Source organism: Telmatherina bonti (assembly GCF_933228915.1).
Source record: "Telmatherina bonti genome assembly, chromosome: 7".
Taxonomy (NCBI): Eukaryota; Metazoa; Chordata; class Actinopteri; order Atheriniformes; family Telmatherinidae; genus Telmatherina; species Telmatherina bonti.
In genome coordinates this window covers 12,775,079-12,799,862 of record NC_136625.1, presented here as the reverse complement: position 1 = coordinate 12,799,862, position 24,784 = coordinate 12,775,079, and the positions used below count along the sequence as shown (strand labels likewise).

At 38.5% G+C, this 24,784-nt stretch overlaps 1 protein-coding gene across 1 annotated transcript; it reads left to right on the top strand.

The window, feature by feature from the left end:
- Nucleotides 1-7,193: 7,193 nt before the first annotated feature.
- nfatc4 (nuclear factor of activated T cells 4) lies at nt 7,194-24,693 on the top strand (the record flags this gene model as incomplete). Its single annotated transcript, XM_079243371.1, has 13 exons — nt 7,194-7,386; nt 11,571-11,731; nt 12,846-13,358; nt 13,461-13,633; nt 15,495-15,657; nt 15,924-16,024; nt 17,087-17,188; nt 17,832-18,019; nt 18,125-18,265; nt 19,668-19,723; nt 19,823-19,949; nt 21,370-22,068; nt 24,623-24,693. The coding sequence occupies 13 exons, from the start codon at nt 7,194-7,196 to the stop codon at nt 24,691-24,693; spliced, it is 2,688 nt and encodes an 895-aa protein (XP_079099497.1).
- Nucleotides 24,694-24,784: the final 91 nt, after the last annotated feature.

Genomic DNA, 24,784 nt, shown 5'->3' with positions numbered 1-24,784 from the left:
AGCTGTCAACTCACATCTGGACTGCATCTGGTCCACACCATTCTTGCCAGTGCTGTAACTGAGCCATAAGTGCCAAAAGTAACCCAGATATGGCGCACATGCAGCGGCAATGTCATATTTGTGAAGACGGAACACCTTTAGATCTTTTCTACACCGAAGACAGCTGTCTTCGGTGTAGAAAAGGCTGTCATAGTTTAAGTAGGTATTGCTAAAAGTGATTGAAACACTGAAGACCAGAAAGTCTCCAAAGACAGGCAAACTGTCCAAAGACAGGCAAACTGACATCTACCACAGTTTGGTGCAACTTTAGTGTATAATTTTGCCTTTTCCCATGTGCTGCTTTTTCCAAGCTCACACCTGAGACCACTTGGAGATCCTGCTATCACATTTTTCCCAGGAAAAAGACATTTTTCCCTTGGAAATATTTGTAGACAGAGCTCTGCACATTGAAGATATTTGAAGTAATGTCCCTTTGGTAAGTTATGATCACAAAGAAGCTTAAATGATGCAAAGTTATCATCAGTATGAGATCTTGAAAGCATACTAGATCATTTACTTGCCTAATGAGAGAAGCTGCATGCATGTGTCAGGTTAAAATGTTTTCTGAACTTAGCCATAATCCTTCCAGGTAAGGCTTACTTTGGATATTTTGGTTTTCCTGACACTTATTGGTGCTCAGTAGTTGACACGAAATTTGTTCCCTGTTGCTATAATTATATAAATGAATATCATTTGCCTAGAAATCACACGTATATAAGCATCAGTTTATTTCAGTTTACTGCAGGATCAGTAAAATATAATAATAATTTTAAAAAAAAAGAACATTTTAAGGAGGTTGCACAAAGGACTTACAATGTTTACACATTACATACTGTGTGAAGGAGCACCAAAGCTCCTTTCATTAATTCCTTTTGTACCAGGAAGACTGGAGCATCTTTTAATGAATGAAAGAAGATCATTCTTTTTCTCAGAATTTGTTTAATCATAATTTTCAAACAGCTACGATGAACTGGGAACCAGTCCAGGATGTACCCTGCCTCCTGCTGGGATCAGTTCCCTCCGCAAGCATTCACTGGACTGAGCAGTGAAGAAAATGAATGAATGGATGAATTTTCAAACTTAAAAGAAGAAGATAGTCTTTTCATTTCTTTCTTTTTTTCCCACTAAATGGACCTCACACTGTGGACTCACGCAGACTGGAAAAAGGATCTCTTTATTAAATCAAAATGATGAAGAACTAGTTGAAAACTTTTTTTTAAAACCCAGTTACATTTTTAGTGTATATGCTTGAAAAGATAAAAAATCAATTTAAACTAAGACTTAATAACAAAAAGGAAGGTAATCAAGCATAAAAAGGTAGTCAGCCTGTTTAGATTTTAAAACCAGCAGCTGTTTTGTGAAATAACTTTTTGTCTAATGAAATTAAATCTGATCATTTGTGTAAACATTTTACAAACTTTCTGATCATTTTTACATTTCTAAATACATCTATGTCATTTAAATGTGTCTATCAGTTTATTAATAACAAGAATTAGGACCACTGCGAAACAATACAACAACTTGCAATATTTATAGATATATGTGGTGGGACTACAAACTGGGGAGGGATTACATATAAGCTTATGCTTCTACCCACTCCTTTTGAATGTTTTGTCATCTTTTATTTCTATGTTTTGTTTTGTGTTTTTTGGTATTTTTTTCTTGTTTTTGTTTTTAGATTTCATTATGTTAAAATGAACTTTTCAATCAATCAATGTGTGTACAATCATCAAGTAATATAAAAGTAAGAGGGAAAAATATGTATTACTACTTTTCCATATCAGATTATTGGAATGCCACATGTAGATTTATAATACAAAAGATATTTTGTTCATACAATAGAATCAGCCATAAATAATTTTTTGTCCCCTTCTGATTAAAAATGTCAGTCTGTCTGGATCATGTTAATAAGGCACATTTTTAGGGATGTTCTGACTTTCACCACATGAGGGCAACATGTCCTCAAGAGGCATGTCCTGGTCTCTTCTCCTATAAACTTGACACTCAGCAGTTCCTCTTGTATGTTGCACTCATCCATCACATCACAGCAGTCCTTTAAACTATTTATTAGCCATTCAACTTTACAGTTTTACAAGCCCGAAAAAGCTTTCCATTTCTGGTAGTATCCTGTGTCCACACAGCCGGTAATGTGTACAATAATGCACACATCTGAAAAAATTATATCTATATATATATACACATATTTATCAATAAATTATACATATATGTGTATGTCTATGTCACATTATCATTTCATAAGTGTCTTTTTAAATGACTGCGTGTGTGAAGGCTTTTTACATACATTGTTGTTATTTTTTAAAGCGCTTTGTGTTGCTTTTTGCAAGAAAAGCTTTATTAAATAAAAGAAATAAATAATAGGTCGCTGTGGATGGATGAATTTGTGTCATATACCATAGATTTGGGTTGAGAGGAGTCCATGTTTTTGTATAGTGGTATTTATGTCCTACTTTGCATTTATGTGTATCTTTAGAACTACATTTAAAATATTTATTTCTTAATTTTTCTATCCCAGGGTCTCACATGACAGCTGCATCTTGCTTCATTACTCTGCATCACACTCTGGCAACTGGCCATCAACACATCGATTCATTTGAACATGCACAGTAAGCAAAGAATGGTAAGAAAGCAAAATTGTCGAAAGCAAAAAAAAAAAAAAAAAAAATGAAGATAGAAAGTTACAGAGCAAGAGATAATACAAGAGTCAGACTGACTTTACTGGCTGGAGGGCTCAAAGAAAAGACAGGGTGCAAGACGAATGTCATTTCAGCCTTCATTAGGAGACTAATAACTATTACACTGCCTAGCAGTTTAATCTTTCCTGTATTAAAAATAGTTTTATTCATGTGTTTGATATAGGAATCCCTGGCTTCGGTTTTTATGGGATTGTGTGTGTCAAGCACACAGGTTACAATGTTTTACAACTGAAAATGAATTTTAAAAATCATACAGCACCCACTAGTTTCCACAGTCATTATGCCAAATTAATGTTTACATAAAATGGGAAGGAGTCCTGCACACATCAGCAATGCCCCTTTGGTCGCCTTTTACTCAGTAAGTAGGACTTCCTTTACTCATTCGAACTACATGTATATAAATGAACACCTCATAAAATAACCAAAACTGCTTTTTTTCAGAAACTATTATAAAATAAACTGGCAACATGAGTAATAATAAGATGATTTAAATACCAGACATCCTGTTGTTTCTGATTACAAATGAGTTTCAAGACATCATCTGCTAAAGATATCAGAAATATATTAACTAAAGACTGTTTTCCTATATGAAACAGCTACCTCTAGCGACAGGATTGATTAGGAATGAACTCTGGGTGGTTCTATGAACACACAAAACAATAAACTTTCCACAGATAAACTCTTTTTATGTCCCCTTACAAACTAAATACGTACATTTCCTTCAACTATGACTGTGCTGTAACTCGTAACTACATGTTTATAATCATTTTATCTCACTCCCTGATCGCTCCCTAATCCTAGCCAAGATGCTGTGTCATTAAACGTAACCAAAGAGGTTTGAGGCTTCAGAATATGCTCTCATGGTGGTTCAGGTTGCAGACCGTCACAATCTTTCCAGCAAGTCTAACATTCAACAACCTAAACAAGGAGATCCGCTGTGGCAGTGTGCTCTAGCTGAAGATCCATCTAGATGTTTAATTTCCGTTGATACGTGTTGAGCCACAGATGTGTAATCCTGCTTATGGTTGATCTGAAAACAGGCATGAATATACAAATAATTGTGAAGGTGAAAAGTTGATGTAGCCTGTTATGCGTGGCCAAAATGTGAGCTGTTTTATAAAACTCTTGTTGGAGCTCCAAACATAAAATTTGTTTGAAAGTGAGCCGCAAACAGATTGGCTTCAGAAATTTTGGTGGTCTAAACATGTAAATATTTAGGAATGATGAGGTGCTTTACAAGAAATGCTCATAAAATTTCCAGATTTACATTTCCACTCGCTGACGTTGCTGATGCTTGATGATCCATCACTTTGTTTAAAGCAGGGGTGTCCAGCTCTGCTCCTCAAGGGCAACAATCCTGCAGGTTTTCGATGTATTCCTGCTTCAACACACCTGACTTCGATTAAATGGATCTAACAGCCTGCAAACTTCAGCACAATGACTCATTAATTTGAGTCAGGTGGGTTTGGAACAGGGGTACATCAAAAACCTGCAGGACAACGGCCTTCAAGGACCGCTTTTGGACACCCCTGGTTTAAAGTATGTTGACACACTTGGTTTGAAAATACTTTTGAATGAAAAATTTCATATAGCCACAACCAAACTAAATAAGGGAACTCCCAGACTTCTTAGACCATGGCAAGTTTACTGGTTTTAAAGGTCTGGGGCCAGATATGATCACAGTAGTTACCCATCCAGCAATCAGAATTAAAGATATATAACAATAATCAGGACAGATGATCGTTATATAATGCAGTTACAATGAAATAAAGCTTGAACCAGCTCCACTTTGCTGAGTCATCAATTTACAATCATTATGGGTGTTCTTTGAAGAACACCCACTCTTTTAAAAAGGCTAAAAATGGTTTAGCACAGGGATCACCAGCTCTGGTCCTTAAGGGCCGGTGCCTTGCAGGTATTGCATCTTTCCCTACAGCAACGCCTTTTTCAAATTAAATTAATCTCAAGCCCTTTGTTACCAAGCTCTGCATTCATTTGAATTAAGTGTGCTGCTGCAGGGACACTTCCAATACCTGCAGGATACCGGTAGTCCTAGAGTTGTTGATCCCTGGTTTACGCCACATCTGCACTGGGCGTTTAAACTGAGTTACACCTGAGGCCTATGATGAGTGATTGGGCAACCACAGGATGCAAGGAAAGGACGCATCTTTCCCCAAGAAAGGGAAGTAAGGCAACCAAAAACAGAAAGGAGAAGGAGATGAAATAAAGTGACAAGCAGCTGCTTCCTGATTTCTTTGAGAAGAGGTGATCAACACACTTGGAGTAACAAACAGCTGACAGATGCAGCAGTTGTTTCAGAGTGAAGGCAGGATTTTGATGTTCATTTATGGATATCACAGATTAATTAACAAAAAGAACAAAAAAGTTGCTACCGTTATTACTTGACCCTGAAATGTCACAGTAAAAAGTGTTCTGACTTTGTATTGATATTTGTAAATACATATCAATAAAAAAAGGTTAAAAAAAAAAAAGTTTATTTTGATAAAACAGCTGATCATGGTGAGAAAGTAAAAACATTTTTACAACATGTGGAATTGAAACACATGGACTCAGCGTGTGCACAACCCATCCTGCTGCACAGGAGGTTTCACAGAAAATATTAAATAACTGGGTTCATTGCACATAAAATAACATGTCGCTGCCCACAGTGATCCCTCCCCTGTTGTAGATAAAGCTTCTCATGGAGTATGAAGATGAAAAAGATTTTTTTGCTGTTGTTGTTGTTGTTCTTTCGGCCTCTCGCTTCTTGTGCAGTAACAAGCTGTAAGTGTGTGTGGTGTGTGATGTATGTGAAAAAAGCAAGAAATAAAACAAGACTTTGAGAGCACTCCCATTGGTCTTAAAGAGTTCATAAAGATTGGGTTTTTATAAAAAAGCAAAGTGATCAAAGTAATAAAGGGGGCCTGTGCCCCAGCAGAACCCATATGTCTAGCAGCGTCCCTGTACCAGCCAATACAAAACCACCAGAAGCTCCCTTCCTTGGGATTTCTTTTATTTGTACTGACAAATAACCATTTCCCTGATCTTGTTTTAGTCCAGTTGTTTCATTTTGGGATATACTGTCAGGATTTATCAAAACTTTCAGAAGAAATGCTTACATCTGTCTTGCTGGTAGCCCTTTATACGCTCCATACCACACTGCCACATCTTGAGACCAGTCCAGGATCCAAGGCCTGCCCACGCAACCCCAAGAGGATGACAGGGAGAGTGAAAAAAGCTCCCAGTTACACGCCAGTACAGCATTCTCCTAATGATTGTGAGAACCAAACAAGAGCTAAGAAGGAAGCGAGACCAAGCGGAGGGGGGAGGGAGGGGTAGCTGAAGCAGAGAGAGCCAGGGAGAGTGTGTTTATTTAAGTTTTTCGTCTCCTGACTCAGACAGAGAGCAGACTGCAGAGGATAATGAGAAACAGATCTTTAGAGGAGAAGGAGAGGAGGGAGGGGAGAAGAAAGCACAGGGGGGGGGCAAAAAAAAAAAGGGGGAGAATTGTGGCAGTCATCACCACAGGAAATAGGCCCTCTTATGTTCACTAACTAACAGTTAACATTGCAGCCCTGGTGGCCATGCAGCCGGTCTGGCTGCCATGGCAGGTTTCAGAGACAGTGGGCTGCTTGACATGTGTCCTGATCATGATTAGAATAATAATCATATAGTTTTGGAGTTGAAGGTGTGAATTGTATGTGTGCTGAAGGTAATATGGAACTCAGTTTAATATGAATAACCAGGAATGACCAGAAAAGCACCAGGATGACGATGCTGTCATGATGCAAAATGTGATGACAAAAACCTAATGAGTGTGCAAGTAGATCTGAAATTAATGTAACTCAAGGAGAAACCTCCAGAGTGAGCCAAAATGGGGGAAGGGGTGGGGGTGAAGAGGAGGGAGGCTGGAGGCTGGGCAAGGGGATTCATGACTGACACAGATATGATCCTATGGGGAATGAGTAACGGACCAACTGGAGCTGGGAAACCCACCCAAAGGCAATTAAGGGTAAAGGACGACAAAAATATTTGATAAACTCCCCCCCCCCCCCCCCTCTCTCTATTTGACGTGAACGGGACAGAAGAAGAAGTTATGGAGATATCTTTGGAACAAGAATGAAAAGAGAGAGAACTGAATTATCCTGAGCATAGATTTGTTTTTGGACCCAAAAACATCACATCTATATATAAAAAAAAAAAGCAACTTGCAAGTAACAAGGAAAAAAGAAGTTGCTGAACTTAAACTTTTAAAGATGAGGACTACTTGTGCGCAATGACACGCTGACAGGAGGAAGCCAAAAGTTTGGGAATACCTCCGAGAAAAGTTTTTTTTTCTTCCGAGGCGCGCCAAGAACATTGAAGTCACTGCGTCCGACACAAGAGATAAGATCGTTTCTCTGTGTCTGAATCTTGTCCTCGTCGCTGTGCTGGAGGGCAATGGGGGCCGCGCCGGGCTCGGGCTGGGAAGAAGGCGAGTTCGAGTTCAAGCTGGTGTTTGAGGAGGATCCGCCGCAGCGGCAGAGCCAGGGGCCATCCCCGGTGCGCACAGCCGAGCCGGAGATCACAGTTGCCGGGGAGGAAAGTGAAGGCGCTCTGCTACAGCTGGACTCCTCCGGCAGCAGCAATCTGGGTTAGAGTCTTGTTTAGATGAAGTAGCCAAGATAAAGGAAGTTTTAATTACTTTAAAAGTCACTTCCATAATGCACTGGAACGCTTGCGTGCCCGCGCGTGTTTGTGTACATGCACGTACAGTAATGAGGGCCTCCATCAGTGCTTGTGCAAATGAGATGTGAGTTTATGTATGAAATTGCATGTGATGTGTTTGCGTGCCTGTTTCCCTGGGTGAAATTATTTCGTTGTGTGTTTGTTTTTAGCGTGGTATGCATTTGCGTGCACATCTCACCGTTCACGCGCGTGTGTGCGAGGAGCCCCAAACTCAATGTGTTTCTAATCAGCTGTGCGTGTGAGCAGAGTTAACAGCTGCCATCTGGGGAGGAACCTCAACCCTTGTGTACTGAACGCACCACATGCACACCTCCCTCTTTCAGACTCCTTCGTTTTTAACCTCCACGCTCACAAGCGCACACCTCACATCCACACTCACTTCGATACTTCCCGCCCACACTGGCAGTCCTTTAGGTTACCACACCCCAAGCACGAATGTAGGCTACAGTTAGTGAGATTTCACTTCAGGTCAAAAGCTTTGGTCTTGGGTGTTACTGCTGATGCTCATGTCCCTCCTTTCTAGTTTTTATATCGATTCACATAACATGTGAAACCAAAGAACCGCCACTATTGGTCCCAGATCAACCAAATTGAAATTTATCAATATTAACATTCTGTTGGCTGAAAGTAGATTCCCATGTTTAGGATTTTCTGATTTCCCATTGTGTCTCACCTCTCACTGTGTTACCTCATCTTGTGCAGAGACTAGTGATGTATCTAACGTCCAGGAGACAATTTAAGTCTTTTCCCCCCACATTTTATAGCTTTTGGATGTTCTTACTGATATTGACATTGATTTGTTTGACCAAAACTGACAAGACTATTGAATTTATAACAAGTCAGAGTGTTCTATCCTGACTAATAAGAGGTCTATCTGAGCTTGCCTTTTTGGCCTGCAAATGGGTCACAATGAATTAAATACAGAAAGATCCAGAAAAGCAATTTTGATCAAAATATTGACAAGATAGGCCTTTTAGCATCAGATAAATGCAAGGTAAACATATGAATAACATGAAGCTGGCCTTTAAAAAGGGATTTCAAAGCAGACCTCAAGGAGATGGATTCAGAGACAAAGTGTGTTTAATCTTTTAGACAGATGCAGGTTGACTGCAATGTCTCAATTTTCTAACAAAACTATGTGTCACTGACAAACCTGGTGTTGGACTGTATGTGTCACCATGTATGTCAGTCAGCAACATCAGGATACGTTTTCTAAGTTTAATTTTTATTCTATAATCTTGACATCTTGAACTTTAAGATGTAATCCTGCTAATTGGAACAGGGGTTTTCTTACCTCAAGAGCAGTTGTTTTGTTAGCTGTTTAGTGAGTTGTCTTGAAAATTTCTGGCTGGCAGCAAAAATCATACTGAGCACGTCAAGTGTCATCACTGTGACTCTTCATAGGAGGAATTTACTGTGTAACAATTGCCTCTGGTCTTTCCTCATACAAGATGAAGCAGTTTTGCTAGAGAAAACATTAAATGTGACTTTAATTATTTTATTTATAGCACATACACTGAATTTTACAAGGATAATGATTAAAGTTATGTATTGCCTATTTAATGGGGACCAGTCATGATATTCCTGCTCCCTGTTTTTAAAGGCCAGCTTTGACCCTAATATGAGCATATTTTTTGGAGGAACCCTTAAAAGTAAAAACAAAATGTAAAATTTTATGTTTATGCAAATAATTTGCATTCTGTTGTTCGTGGGTTTCTTAAATGTCAAACTCTCAAAAAAGGAATTCTCAGTTATTTTTTATGTTTGATTTCCTGCAGCTGTGGATCAACCAAAAGAAAATGTAGAAAACAACATGACCAAAACTTATAACAGATTTATTTCAACAGCAATTCCAAGGTTTCAGAGCTTGTAACTCAGGGCAGGATGGAGTTATTATTGTATTTTTGACTTGAAAGCCTTGATTGCCTTCTATTTACAGCCAATCAATGTATTTCTTGGTAATGCAATAGTCTTCAGGAAATTCATACATATATTATTTCATAAATAGGTAACAGCCTGACATTTATCTACAGTAACAAAGAAATAAACATATCAAATCTTTATAAAGCACCCCATGACCTGTCAATTTGATCTTACAATCATTTATGAAGATCCTGACGTACAGGTTGGCAGCACATATTGGTTTTTTTGAAGGTCAGTTCAGGACATCTTTTAGACTGGGGATTAGCGTTTTACTGTGTTCAATAAGTGTTAGGTAAGCATTCTGAGCTCATAAACTTCTCCACTGGTCTGCACATACACAATCTAAATCACTCTTTCATGTAAAAAAAATTCACCCTCGGAAGAGTTGCCTCAGCAGCACGGCTTTAATCACTTGGAAATATTTCTTTTGCCAGGAAACATTTGAAGAGATTTTTCACCCCAAGCCTAAATTTGTTGGCGGTTTCTGTCTCGTCCTCGTTGCCCAAAATTTGCCTGCATGGCTCACTGCCACGGCGAAGCAACAATGATCAGATGGAGCCTCACTCATTACAGAGTAACTACTGTTTGGCTCCATATGGAAGCCGTCCACACATTGCTTGGATAGTATGTGGTTTGGAGAGTTTGTGTCCATGTTTGGTTGGTTGTCGGGCGAAATATAAAGAAATTTGGATGATTTCCTGCTTTAAAAAAACTTTATTATTTTCAAGATTAGCAGCGCCTAATGGAATAGTATTTTGATCTCCATGAATTGTTTAAAAGTCTCATTTCACACTTTGCTACATGCACTAAACATAGAGTTACTGTAAACTGGCTAACGTGTGGCCCTCAGAAATAATGGAACATTAAAGGTTGATTATTATTCCTCACATTATACTCTTCCAGTTACCCACTGTATATTGATACTTCTCTGTTAGGTACTGAAATTTTTTCTATCAAAAGCTTGCCAAAATTCCTGTTCAGTTTCTGACAAATCATAGAATGAAAAGTCTAATCCGGTTTGTGTTTAATATGAGCTACAACTTGAAGCATGTTAGCTTAGCTTAGTGTTGCATTAAAATTGAAGACCAGAAAACAGCTACCTTCTCATTTAACAACACCAAAAAGCAATTTCCTTAAAAAATAAACACATAAATAGATTCAGCATGTGTTTATTAATTTGCTGTTCACTCTGAAAGGAATGGCAAAATGTTTTTAGTTTCAATGTAATGCTAACTGCCTAGCAATTAGCTGCTAAAAAAAAAAAAAGGTGTTTAAAACACATTAGCTAGCTGTACTGTTCGAAGTGGAAAAGTGAAGAACAAAGAAACTAAGGCCATGCTTGGAAATTATATTGAATGCTGCCTACCAAGTTTACGAAGTTAAATTTTTAGTTGTTTGTGAATAACGAGCTTTATTTTATCATGAGAACAGGTTAATTTATGTTACTATCAGGCTTTTTTTTTTTTTTTTTTTTTTTTTTTAAGAGGTGCAGACTAAATCAAGATTTTGGGAGCTGGTCATCCAATTGCTTTTGGATAGCATGAAAGCTGACATAGTCATCCAACAAACAAAATTTAGCATTTATGCCGTTATTTCTTTATTATGGAACCTTATAGTCATAAAGCAATAAAGGCTAAAATGAACTGTTAAGTTGAATTATACTATTTCTTCATTTAAAAACTTTGTTCTCATGATATTAAAAGCCACTTACCCATTTTTACACAAGAAATGATTAATTAACCAGTTATTATGCAAAAATTAACTTTGTTTTCTTAATGACAAAACAATCAACTTCTGATCTCAAGATAATGACGTTAAAATAAATAATAGCATTGACAGCTCTTTTCACCTTTGAGTGTTAATTTTCTATTTGGCAACAATTATTGTGGGCTAAATCACAAAATTAATACATAATGAATGAAGCATGCTGATGTAAATATCTTACTTTGTCACAAATTGTGTTTAAAATTTAAAATGGCTATTTAATGAGTTCTTGTCATGCCATTTGAGGGAGAAAAAGAAAAACTCGCAGATTCTCAGAACTTTTGATGGGTGTTTATTAAACAAAGATTAAAGAGAATTATTTAGCCATACTTGATTGTCTGCATATTCCAACAAAATAATATGGTTCTCTTCTAATTTAAGATTACATTTTTTTAGTTACAGATGATCATCTGGCTGCCTCTCATGTAGGACACTCAATCAGCATCCCCAGCCCGCCGCCCTCATCCAATCAGCGGGCAGGGATGCACTCCCCGCCTCCTCGACGTGCACCAATCAGAGAATTCAGTGGGACTTATGAAAGCCTCCCGGCACGCTCTGTTCAGGTTAGACAGCTTGTTTACAGAAAGTACATGTTTGTTGTCATATTTTTAATTTTTCATTCTTTGGATCACAGAAATGTCACATCAGAGACTTAAAAAAAATCTTTCTTCAAAGTGTTTCGTGTGTCCTGTTCTGGGTTTAACCCTTCTACTACCTGAAAGCAGCTGGGATTGTCTACAGCCCAGAAAGTTCCACTATGTCATTAATGTTTGCTGTTTAAATTTTAACAAAATATTAATTAGCTATTTAAACAAAACCTCGACATAATGATAAAGTGGAAAAAGTCAACTTGAGGTCAACTAGTTTCTCTAATCTTTCAAGTCTGTGTGTTAAAGAAAATGTCCTGCATCCCCTAGGAGTTTTTAAATTGCATTTTGGAGTCAGAAAATTTGAGAAATGAACTTAATGCAGGCTTAATCTGTGTTAGAGCAGCACACTCTTGCAAAATCTGGCATACCAAATGTGTTTTAACAAAGGACAATGTAATTTTTTCACCTCTTTCTCTGCTTTATTCTGCTGGCACCCTATCAGCCGTGTCATGCAACCTGGACAGATCATAAGTCCATCACAGGAATATAATAGAAAGATTTTAGAAACAGCCTACAGTCAATGTAATGATACTGCATCAGCTTTAAAAGCTGTATAAAAACAGTAAATCATGTAAAACAATGTCACAAGCTCCTTTCTCCACATGAACTATGGGCTTTAGCAGATTTCAGGCAGCTAGTGAAGCAGGCACAGTATGGAAAATATTTTGCATTTTACAGAATAACTTTTCTGAATAGCAATCCATGCAGTTTGTATTTCTTTTGTCAGCCAGTCTCTTTCTTATTTATGTATTTAACTACTTGTTAAGCTTGTAAAATATGCAACTTTTTGAAATTTGCATAACTTTTTCTCATAAGTTGTGTTGTTATAAACAAAACTTGGACCATAAATGTGGATTTTTTAAAAACTGTTGCATTGTAATCAATCGCAGCCTGATGCTGTCACAATGGTAAATTTTAGTTGTCATATATGCTTCAAGTGAAAAAGAATCTGAAACAAATGGGTTTCCTTTCACATACCTGAAACCTGCAAGATAGTAACACCTGCTTTCTCTCTTCTGTTCTTCAGGTTTCAGAGTCTTGTGTGGTCGAGTGTCCCAGTATCCAGATAACCACTATTTCACCTGAAGATGACCCCGCACCCATCATTCCCAGTTATTGGGACATGGGCAACAGCGGTGGGTGGGACAGAGAGCGCCTCTACCTCCCCCTGCTGGACCCTTTTACCTACCGTGACAGATGCCCAGGTTCTCTCAGCCCCAGCCCAGCCTCCAGTCCCTCCTCCCGAGGCTGGCTAAGCCCTGCTTCCAGCTGCGACTCCCTGCTGGTGGAGGAGGATGATCTCAATGACACCACACTCAACTTTGGGCTTTCGCCATCTTCAAGGCCTACTTCACCTGGGGGTAAAAAGCGCAGGAACTCTCCACTGGCCTCCCCCTGCACTTCACGGAGAGGCAGTTACTCTGAGGATTTGCAAGGATGCAGCCTGGAGGGTGGAGAGTCCATCGCTCAGTCACAAGCTCCGCCAAGTAGCTGTGAGCTCAGCATCCCTCAGAAGACCAGGAAGACATCTTTGGAACAGGTAGAGATGGTTAGCTTGTTTGGTGGTATTTTTTAAATGTTGTCTTTCCAGAGATAAATAAAAAGACTTCAGACAAAGAGCTGTGAACATTTTGTGTTCTAGTTATCTCCCAGGGAGGGGGATCAGGAGCAGGCTCCACACAGCTCCCCCTGCCCACTACCAGACACCCAGCAGACCAGGAGAGAGCCTCCCTCAATGGGCATGGACTACCTCTCTGTACCCCCTGCTCTGGCTTGGGGCAGAACCAGAGCCAGTGCCCACAGCCCTCTGTTCAGGCAAGAACCATTACATCACCCCGCCTTACACTGTTCTCAGCTCAAATAAATAATTTTTGTCAGTGAAATTTATCCAATCTAATCCAATCCACTTTATTTATAAAGCACAATTTAAGAACAGACTGTCTCCAAAGTGCTGGACATCAAAAGTTGACTACATCACTTACTAAAATCAAATAAAATGATCTCATTAAAATTATTAAACAAGTAAGACATTTTAAAATGAAATTAATAACAGTAAGTACCCAATAAAATATGTAAAAAGAACAAAACACAGAGGGTACAGATAAATTAAGAAATGTAAATTAGATAGATTTAAAGGAGGAAATTGAATTTGCTGTGGTTTTGGATACAGTTAAACTTTGCTGAGTTTTAATATCTAAACCTCCATCACTGACCATTTCAAAAGAGAGGTTTAAGGAACCACTGTGGCTTCACATTTAGAGGATTTGATGATAAAAACAGAGGGATTTGACATTCACAGCGGGGCAAGAACATTTTATGTTTTTGCCTGTTTTATGTTGGATGTTCATTTAAAAAATTGGAAAGGTTTGAAATAACTATAAACAGGCATAAAATAATGGTTGTAAAACCAGACTTTAGTTTGTTCTAAGCAATCAGTTTAAAACAGTGTTTTCCTCTTTTTCTACACTTTTGTGTATAAGAATGTCTTCATATAATCATTAGATATTGGCACAAAGATCATAAAGGCAGCTTTTGGTCGTCTCTCTGCATTTAATGTTAACAGGCACATAGAAATATAACCATGTTAATGAGAAAGACATTTTTTAATCAAATACGTCCTCTGGGTGGGGGGGCTTAAGGTTATGATTTGGCCATCAGTATGTTTTTTTTTTTAACTGAATGTCATAACCAAGTAATGAATTTTAATGAAAACCCATTGCATGTCCACATGCAATTAGCAAAGTAGCCTAAGTATGACTTTATTCATGTTCCATTTTACTCCAAGAAATCTTTACTTTTTAACTTTACTTTCTGCAGCTGGCTTTTTTTTTTTTTTTTTTTTTTTTTTTTTTTTTTGGCATAACTGTTTGTATGCTTGTCAGTGTGCTCAGTTTGTTATTGGAAGATTAAACTGGATGACATGGCAGAAAGCTACAAAGGCTTTCTGCTGAACTTACACAGTGTAAATTTCAAAATTGGAGAAAATGAAGGAAGTTAGAAATTGACTGATGTTGTAATTATTAAACAAACATGTTTTGGCTTTCCAGGCCTTTAAGAGCCTAAAAGTGAGAATGTTGGATGTCTAGTAACACTTGCCCCAACACTGCATTTACTGGTTATCTCCATTGTGCATCTATGCATTGCAGCAATTTCTGAGGATTTAAGCAAACTGACGCACAAATGTAGGGAGGGTACACGAGATAGATGTGCACATAAAATTAAAGCAAAAGTTTGTTCTCAGCCTAAATAGTCTTAAAAGTACAACATTACCTCACTGGCTGCCAAAGACATCTTTTGGTGTCTTTCTGAATCCAAATGTTCACTGCCAAAGATGCCAAAAGATATCAAATGATGTCTTTTGTTCTTTAGGTAGTTGCATGGTTTCTGTATATGGAAAGCTGATTTGGTCAGGTGTGTGTGTCAAAACATCCTCAAAATGTGATTTGGGGTTGTTTATTTATGTATATAGCAATTTATACCTGTGTTAAAAGCATGTGCTTATGTTCATGAGTGAAACTCAAAAGTTCTTCTTTTTAAGAACTAATCATGAACTTAGCCCCTGTCATGTTTTAAATGTCAGTAAGACATGTATGTATTATTTGCATTGCTAAAGAATTATATATTAACATCTTATGTACTCACTGCAGTTAATAAAATCGGATCTAATTCCTTTCAGGTCTAACGCCCTGCCTCCACTCGACTGGCCACTGCCATCCCAGTTTGACCAGTATGAGCTGCGTATTGAGGTACAGCCTCGCCCGCACCATCGTGCCCACTACGAGACCGAGGGAAGCAGGGGAGCTGTCAAAGCAGCGCCAACGGGGCACCCTGTCGTCAAGGTGAAACGGACATGCGGACTGATGACAAATGTTTTGACACAATACTGATTTGAGACAATAAAGTTTCCCATATTTGCTTCATGACACTTAAGATGAATTTATAGTGATGTTACATTAATCCTCTTGGGGAATTTAAAGTCAATTTAAATAGAGATTTTGTTCAATTGTTTTCACATAAAAATGAAACAAGGCTCCGTGTTGAGTGTCACTGCTGCTGGCCTCCTCACAGTTTGATTTCATCGCTCACACTGTGTCTCTCTGTACAGCTGTGTGGCTACACAGAGAGGAAGCCGCTCTCACTGCAGGTTTTCGTTGGAACAGCTGACGACCGATCAATCCGGCCACATCCTTTCTATCAGATACACAGGTAGTGACCTCCACAATGTTTCTGTCGGGATGCAATATTATTGCACTGCATCTTTTCATTGTATATAATAATCAAGTGGCACAAAAGTCAGGGAACTCACGCATCATCAGCAGGCTGCGGCTCTAAGCATTGTGTAACCAACCACCAGCTGCTTTGATTGTTGCTTCAGGAAATATTTTACATCAGTTATTTTCAGTATAACTTTAGATGAGACCACCCAGTCAATGCAGAAAAGGATCAAATATGTCAATATCACTCAGCCTTTTCTATGCCCATAATTTGCTTAATCTGTTATATTCATTGAATATTTCAGAATGTTAACATGTGATTTAGTAATAGGGAGACATTGTTTACCAAAATATGTGTTTTAGAGGGATTGGTAAGAATATGATAGCAAAAAAGACACCAGTCAGACACTAGCAACAAATGGTGCATTAAAAACTCCTGTTACGTTATTAATAAGTTATTAATACGCTGATGCAATCAGCCTGTTAATAAATTATTCTAATTACGCACGATTCCTCTAAAATATGCTTGCTTATACAGTCAGTACATGCTTCCGTACTACACACTGCATTATAGTTTGCCATTCTGCAGGCACCAGAGTGGCAAAAAAATTATTATCAATAATAAAACAGGGTTTACTTGCAGAGAAATGGACTCGAGCACATTTCTAGTGGGTTATAAGACATGGTTGAATTTGATTACATTTGTCTGAATCTATATGTCACTGTTGTTCTTAGGAATGCAGATTTTGAATTGTTGCTGAAAACATCAAATACAAACTCTAAAATGTTGGATAGATAGATGCTGCTTTAAATCATCAGCTGAACCTTGCACACTCTTAAGTGACAGTAAAGTGTAATAAGAAAGTTAAAGTAACAATTTGTATCTGACAAAATAACAAAAATGACCCAAAACAGAGAAATGCTGCAGCATTATTTGCAATATTAATTGGGTCTTTAAAGTTCTTGTGAAATCACACAAAGCTTACATTTGATAGATTTTTAGGTGAGTCTTGTATAATTTATTTGTTAACTTCAGATGTTTCTCTTCCTGCAGGGTGACGGGGAAGATGGTCGGCACTGCCAGTCATGAGAGCGTCCAGGCAGGGACCAAACTGCTGGACATCCCCCTCAGCCCAGAGAACAACATGACTGCACTGTGAGTTGCAAAGAAACAAGTAGATGTTTGCATGTAGATCTTTGTCATGAGCTTCACTGTGTTATTCTTACAAGTCTACTGTGTTCAGAAAACTGCAGGAAAGTGAAGCCTTTACTTACAGTTCAGAATTTGTTATTATTTCATTGTTTTGTCTCATTTGAGATTCAGCCATTTATATTTTCTTTGTTTGAAGTTGAACATTACTTGTTGATTCAGATTTTTAAAGTGTTTTCTACATTAGTAAGTACAAATGACTCCACAAGCTTTAAATGCAGATGATGCAGATCATTTTCTGTATTTCAAAGACCTTAAAGTTATTTCTTAACTTAATAAAATAAGAAATAACTTGAATCTGAGATAACTGAGTAAATAAATTTATAAACAAATGGACATATCAGTCATGTTACATGAATATTTTTACCCAAATAACAAAAATTTTTTATATTTGCCTCATCACCAACGGGTTGAAAGTCTCAACAGATTTATTTCTTGAAGAATAGAACTTAAAGAACATAAACAACAAGAAGTGTGAATAAAAACTTCTTCCTAACCAGGCCTGGTGTCAGAACGTGGTGCTTAACTGTGAAAGCATGATGCAGATTGCTGCAGAAATATGTTCAGCAAAACATTTTGTGTTTCACAGCATCGACTGCGCTGGGATTCTGAAACTGAGAAATTCAGACATTGAGTTGCGAAAGGGAGAAACGGATGTTGGAAGGAAAAACACTCGTGTCAGATTGGTGTTTCGTACCCACCTTCCTCTGGCGCCCCCCGCGGCCCCTCCTGGACGGGTTTTGGCTCTGCAGGTTGCCTCTTTGCCAATCGAATGCTGTGAGAAACTTGGGAAATTTCACATATGCTGTATAGATTTTAAATTAATGTTACTGAGATCCTTCCTGGAGGTCATTGTGCATTTATCGTCTCTCTCTGCCTCAGCCCAGCGTTCGGCCCAGGAACTGCCCGTCATCGAGTCCGTCAGTCTCACCTCCTGTTCTGTGGAGGGAGGGGAGGAGCTACTGCTGAGCGGTACCAACTTCCTACCAATCTCCAGAGTTCTTTTCATGGAAAGAGGGTCAGGTAACCATGATCATGTTCTGTTAAGAATAATGCACCATGAGTATTACTATTTGAGTTTACCAGCTACACAAGACTGCTGTACCACTCCAAAGGTTACAAACAAATCAAATCAAACTTTATTTAAAAAGCTCTTTTCCTACAAATAAATGTAACATAAAGTTCTTATTGAAACACTACAAAGAATAAGTCATCAGCCTGCCCTTTCCACACCTCCACTTCCAGACACATGCACCATTTCCAACACTCATCTTTATCATCATTCATACACCTAGTAATGTGTTGCTGAGCTGAAAGAATATCACAAAAGCCGTCTGGACCAGGAGTCAACCAGACCACAGATGCAAGGGCACCAGCATGGGCACTGGTCAAAGGACCACTGACGTGAAAGGCCCCCCTACAGCCATGGCCAACATGACATCCGGCACGGAGGGCTTAAAAGGCCCAGTCATTCAGAATGATTATATTAGTGGCGTCCAAATATGTTAACTTTGTCTGTATTTTTTATTTTAATGATGCAAAAGAAAAAAGCGCAGCATTGTTTTTTTGTGCATTCAGGCCATGTTGAAAGGACTTTGTAAGGAATTATTATTATTATTATTATTATTATTATTATTATTATTATTATTATTATTAATAATAATAATAATAATAATAATAATAATAATAATAATAATAATCCAGACATTCATCACCAACATGCATGACTCAAACTCAAATAACAACATAAATAATTAGCTTATTTTTGTCTACATGTAGGGGTTAGGATCTTCTTTTATGTGCCATTTGTAATGAAAACCAAGATAGCCAGTCTCATGCTCAGAGGCTTCTTTAATAGCACATCTGGTTCAAAACATAAAACAAATCAGGCTCATCATCTCCCACGGTCACGGCATCAATACAACATGATATCAGACTGATGCTAGATGGAGGGGGCACCTGTATCAAGTCTGCATGCTCAACCATGTGGTGTTCAAGTGCGCAAAAATAAATCAGAACTTAAACTACTCTGTCACGATAAATGTAAATAAATAAAAACTGGTGACTGAAAATAGTAGAAACTTATAAGAATAAATCAAATTACATATAATAAGGCCTAAATGATAGAAATCCATCAAAGGGCAACTGGAATTATATTATAAATGAACTCTGTTACATACATTCATTCATTCCATCATCTTAAAGTTTATTAATCAGAAGTTTGTGCATAAACATTATGTTTTGATTTTTTGTTGCTTCCCTCATTGGCATGCCTGTTAATGTTCTCACTGTGAGTTAAACTGGTCATAGCAGATCAGGTCAATGTCGACTAAAGGCTTCAGCCTTGTAATAAAATTATCCTCATTACGTTGTTTGCGTTATTTCACTTTTGTCTTTAATTGTGCCTCATGCTTTCACATTTTAGATGGTAAGTTACAGTGGGAAGAGGAGGCTCATATTGACCGCGACAACAGCAACGAGGTAATTTTGAGACCCTCTACATTCAGGAGATACATTTTATTTGTCGATGGTCCACTCCATGATTTCCTTTGCATGGTCCTTTTCTTGTGGTTCTTCTAGTGTCTATTATGTGTGAGGGTTCCAGCCTACAGTGACCTCTCTGTCAGTCGGCCCGTGTCCGTCAGTCTGTATGTCTCTAATGGGAAAAGAAAACGAAGCAGCACTCACTGCTTCAAATACCTGCCTGGTGAGTACACAGTCACAGCTCGCTGACCTGTGTGCCACTCTTTAGTTAAGCTCGGGTCTTTAAAAACTTACCTGAAACAAGTTGATTTTCTTTCATGCATTGCTACAACCTTTTGTGGCTCAAAAAGCCTGAAAATAACTGAAAAACTTTAAATACCTAATAAGTGTTAAGTTTTAAAGACATTTTTTTCTTATTTTAAATACTAAGAAGCTTTAGAAGCATTGGTTTAGTTTTGCAGCTTCACTTCGACTTACAGATATCTAGTTTGGACACAACAGCTGTATCGACTGATGTTGCATTTTCTATAGATGCAAACCTGAAGAGAGCTATTAAAAAGGCATAAAAAACAAAGGTGAATCAGACATGCTTTTGTTGTTTAGCTAGATATGAATAAAGTTGTTACAAATTGTTGTAATTCAGTGAAAGAAGAAGCTGTCCTTGTAGAAAATGAACCTCGGGAGACAAAAAAAAAAGAAAAACAAAACAGAAAGCTTTCCTTTAAAAACTACTTTCATTGAGCATATTTAGATTATTTAAACATATTTGTAAAGACACTTCTCAGTCCCAGGAGTATGCTGTTTGAGCTGAGATTCTGAAACAACTCCTCTCATTGCAAATGAGCAAAATGAACTCTAAAATCAGTATTGTTAAATTTTGTGCCCTAAAGAGAGTATTTAACTTTACTGGATTATTTACTTACTTACACCATTATACACTACACTATACTTTTTAAAATAAGAGTCACAAATGTCAATAGAAACATATTTGTTGTCTTATAATTATAATTTTATTGGCCATTCTGTGATAATCAGTGCCTTTTGAATGATTTTTTAAAACAATAGCACACTTTTTGTAAGAATTGTTTTTTTGTTTTTTTTTACATAAAGCAGGAATTATCAACAGAAATAAATATTTTAAAACCGCTGAAAAATAAATGTAGTACTTTTAAGAAAATTACATAATTCTTCTGGGGGCAATGAAGTCTTGAGACTAGCAATGTTCAATATATATATTTTTTTTTACTGATACCTGATATACTGATTTTGTCCAACTATTGATTTCCGAAACTGATATCAGCCAATACCAAAAATATCTGGAAAACTATCCATGACATCTTTTATATTTTGTAAGTTTGAGTAAAATGAGATGTAGCTGAAGAGTTTGATATATAATATGTGCATGTTGTGTAAAGAATGTGTCATTAAAAAAGTACAAACGGATACCGATAATTTCTGATTTTGCATTTTAATGCGAATATTCGCCTATAATATCAGACAGCTCTACTTGAGACCTTAAATTTTTTAATTAAGAGTCAAATGATATCTTCACATTTAGTCACTAACTCCACCACAAGGACACATTTATGATACAAATTTGACCCAACAATGTAAGTCTCCTTTATTTTTGTTTCTCCTCTCAGTTATGTTCAAAGAGGATGATCCCCTGCTGTCCCGACCTTCTGTGACACCTCTGGAAGGCGGGACCATGTGTCCAGGTGGGGCTCCACCCAGAATGGACAGGGGCTTCCATATGTCTGATGAACGAGGCATGGGCTTCCACCTGCCCCCTTACCCTTCCACTTACTCCCCCCCCTGCCCGACCATGACCTTCCAAGAAGAGTACTGCTCTAAAGCCGACACTGTGGAGGAGCCCGGCGGGTCCAGGGCAACTTTGTCTGAACGTCATCCCAGTTTTGAGAACCTGGAGCTGGGCTTCACTGAGCTCCTTCCCCCTCTGTACCCCCGTGGCCCACAACCTCCTTCCCCCTCTCCTTCCCCATGGCTGGACTCTCCCTATCTATCTTCATCACCCTCTCCTTCCCACTCCTCCTCCCTAAGCCCCTTCCCTACAGGAAGTCCTATCTCAAACTCCCCTCTGCCTCCCATCCCCACCTCACCTTACCCGCAGTATTCAGCTTATCCTCAGGAGGCGTGTCCATCACCTCCATCCAACCCCTATCAGGACATCAGCCCAGCGCCTTACTCCCACTATGAGGGCTGGGACCACCAGGGAAGGGTGTTGGGCTCAGGACATGGAGGAGAAGTAGATAACAAGATCCAGGAGTGCCCCCTGGAGTTTACCAGCTCTGCATCTATGCACCACATTACCTTTGAAGAAGGTGAGATAAGTTTATTGATCTAAATTTTTGCAATAGTATTAATGAAAACTAAATGTCCACATTACAGCCATGATTTGGATCCACAGAGATAAAAAAAACAACAACACAGTTTAACAGAAATTAGCAATCAATGAAACTACCCGCAGTTGTCTTTGTGATTTAATAGTTGCTCCGGTCTCTGTAACACAGTAATGTGTTTGATCAGGATCCAATGCAGCACTGATTTCCAACAGCACTTACACAGAAACTGCTAAAGACAGAGAGATCACTGGTAACTTGCAGCAGTCCTGTTTCAGAGCTGAAACTTGGCTGAAACCTCAGATTATTTCTGTGCAAATCCTCAGAGTTGCTACAATTTTTTCTTAAAACATCCTGTAGGTTTTAGTGTTTCCCTGCTGCAACACAACTGACTCATTAACAGGCAGATGCAGAAGATGTTGGAGAAACTCTTCATTTAGACGACAGTTATCAAACGCCAGTCCTCAAGGGTCGGTATCCTGCAGGTTTTTGTTGTTTTCATGCTCCAACACACATGACCGAAATTCATAAATAGGTCGTCAAGAAGCTGCTGGATCCATTTGATTTGAATCAGTTGTGTATGTAGAGGGAAAGGACAAAAAACCTGGCGGATACCCCCCCTGATTTAAACCAAGCGTGTTGTACCAGAGAAACAATAAAACCTGCAGGATGATTGCTCTCAAGGATCTGGTGATCCCTGAACCCCAAAGTTGGTCCTCGAGGGCCGCTGTCATGCAGGTTTTCAATCTGTACCTGTTACAACATACCTGGCTTCCAATAAATGGATCCAACAGCCAATTAAATGCACAATGAGTGATTTGTTTGAGTCAGGTGTGTTGGAACAGAGATACATGGAAAACCTGCAGGACTGTTGCCCTTGAAGACCAGTGCTGGGCATCGCTGGTCTATGTGGTCCCATGCATATGTGGGTTCTCTCAGGATCCTCCTGCTTTCTCTTAACACCCAAAAAACAATGCAATTTAGGCTTAATCATGGCTCTAAAATAACCATAGGAGGAAATGTACCTGTTGACGCATGATATTTGTGACCCTGTGATAGCATGGTGACCTGTCCAGTCCACCACAGAGCCACCACAGTCCAAGCCAGACCCTGCTTCTCGCCCAGTGGCAGCTGGGACAGGTTCTCGCTCTTCTGTTATCCAGAAGTGGATGAAGCAGGAATAGAAAATGTAGAGCAGGGGGTTTCCAAAGTCGGTCCTCGAGGGGCGATGTCCTACAGGTTTTCAATGTGTCCCATCTCCAACACACTTGGCTCATGCTGATTGGATCCAACAGCCTATAAAGTTCTGCACAATGGGTGATTAGTTTGAGTCAGGTGTGTTGGATCAGGAAAACATGGAAAGCCTGCAGGATTATGGCCCTCGAGGACCGGAGCAGGATACCCTTATTGTCAAGAAAACATCTGGAGTGTAGCACTGAATGAAAACAGTGACAATCAAGCAGTAATTAATATAAAGGTTGCCTAGCTTTGCTTGAATATATGTTGTTGATATTTTAACAGCAGAGTGACAGATGTGTTATGAGGGTATAGACAGGATGAGGACCTGGATAAAAAGCAGACAGCTTTGGGAACAATAAAGCTTATAATTAAAACTTTTTGAACAATATGCAGCAACAGTTTATCATTTACAGTAATGTAAATGATAAAACACCATAAGGAAGAACACAACCACAAATACCTCAGCAACCATGCAGGTTTGGTGAACAGGTGGACTGACAAAAGGAAGAAGGAGAGACAGTGCTGTATATACAGACTGTCAGCGGCTGATGAGAAACAGGTGGCAACAGTTTAGACAGATAAATACGGAGGACGGGCAAGAAAAGGAGGAGGCAAAACCCCACAGCAGACACGAGGGAAAAGGCTGTTCCAAAATAAAACGAGGAATAAAACAAATGCAAAACACAAAACAGGAGCTGTACAAGAACAACGGCACACAAGTGAACCAAAGTCAAGTCTTAATATGAACAGGAGGAGTTAAAAAAGAATCAAACAGAATTGATAGACCATGACGAGATGCTATTTTTAGGTTTTCAATGTGATTTTCCCATTTTTCTTTCAGAATGTAATTTGTTATGTTTTATCAGATGAGAAATAGGAAGTGATAAACTAATAACAGTGTATTTACTTGTAACCTCTTGGCACTTGGCTGAAAATAATTTGTGGCATTTTAATTTTATTTTTAGATGTTCTCTAAGCATTTTCACAGCTGTGTTTTGAAGGGCAGCGTAAAAAAAAAATCAACGTTTTGCTTTTGACATTTAGTCTTTCTTCCAGTTTTTCCAGATTTTATACTGTCAGTAAAAATGTTGGGAAAAAGACTTTTTGTAAGAGGATGGGATTCATTCTAATTTCTAAATAAATCAATGCATACATTTAGCTTTCACGTCTTCAATCCTAGGTTGAAATGAACACACTCTGACAATGACACTGAGTATACGATGCAGACATATGCTCGATGATATGTACTGTGTTCCAAGCTGATTTTTGTTTTGTGTTTTTTTTGTCCTTTCCACAGTGTCTGAGTTCATCGGGGAGGACATCCAGTCTTACCATTCAGGCTTACACATGAACAACCAGCCAAACTGAGCTGAGAGCAGCTCGGGACCCCAGTCTGATATTCAATGTGCATATAAATTCCATATGCACATGGTACTAAGATCCATTTCAGCAGTCACAG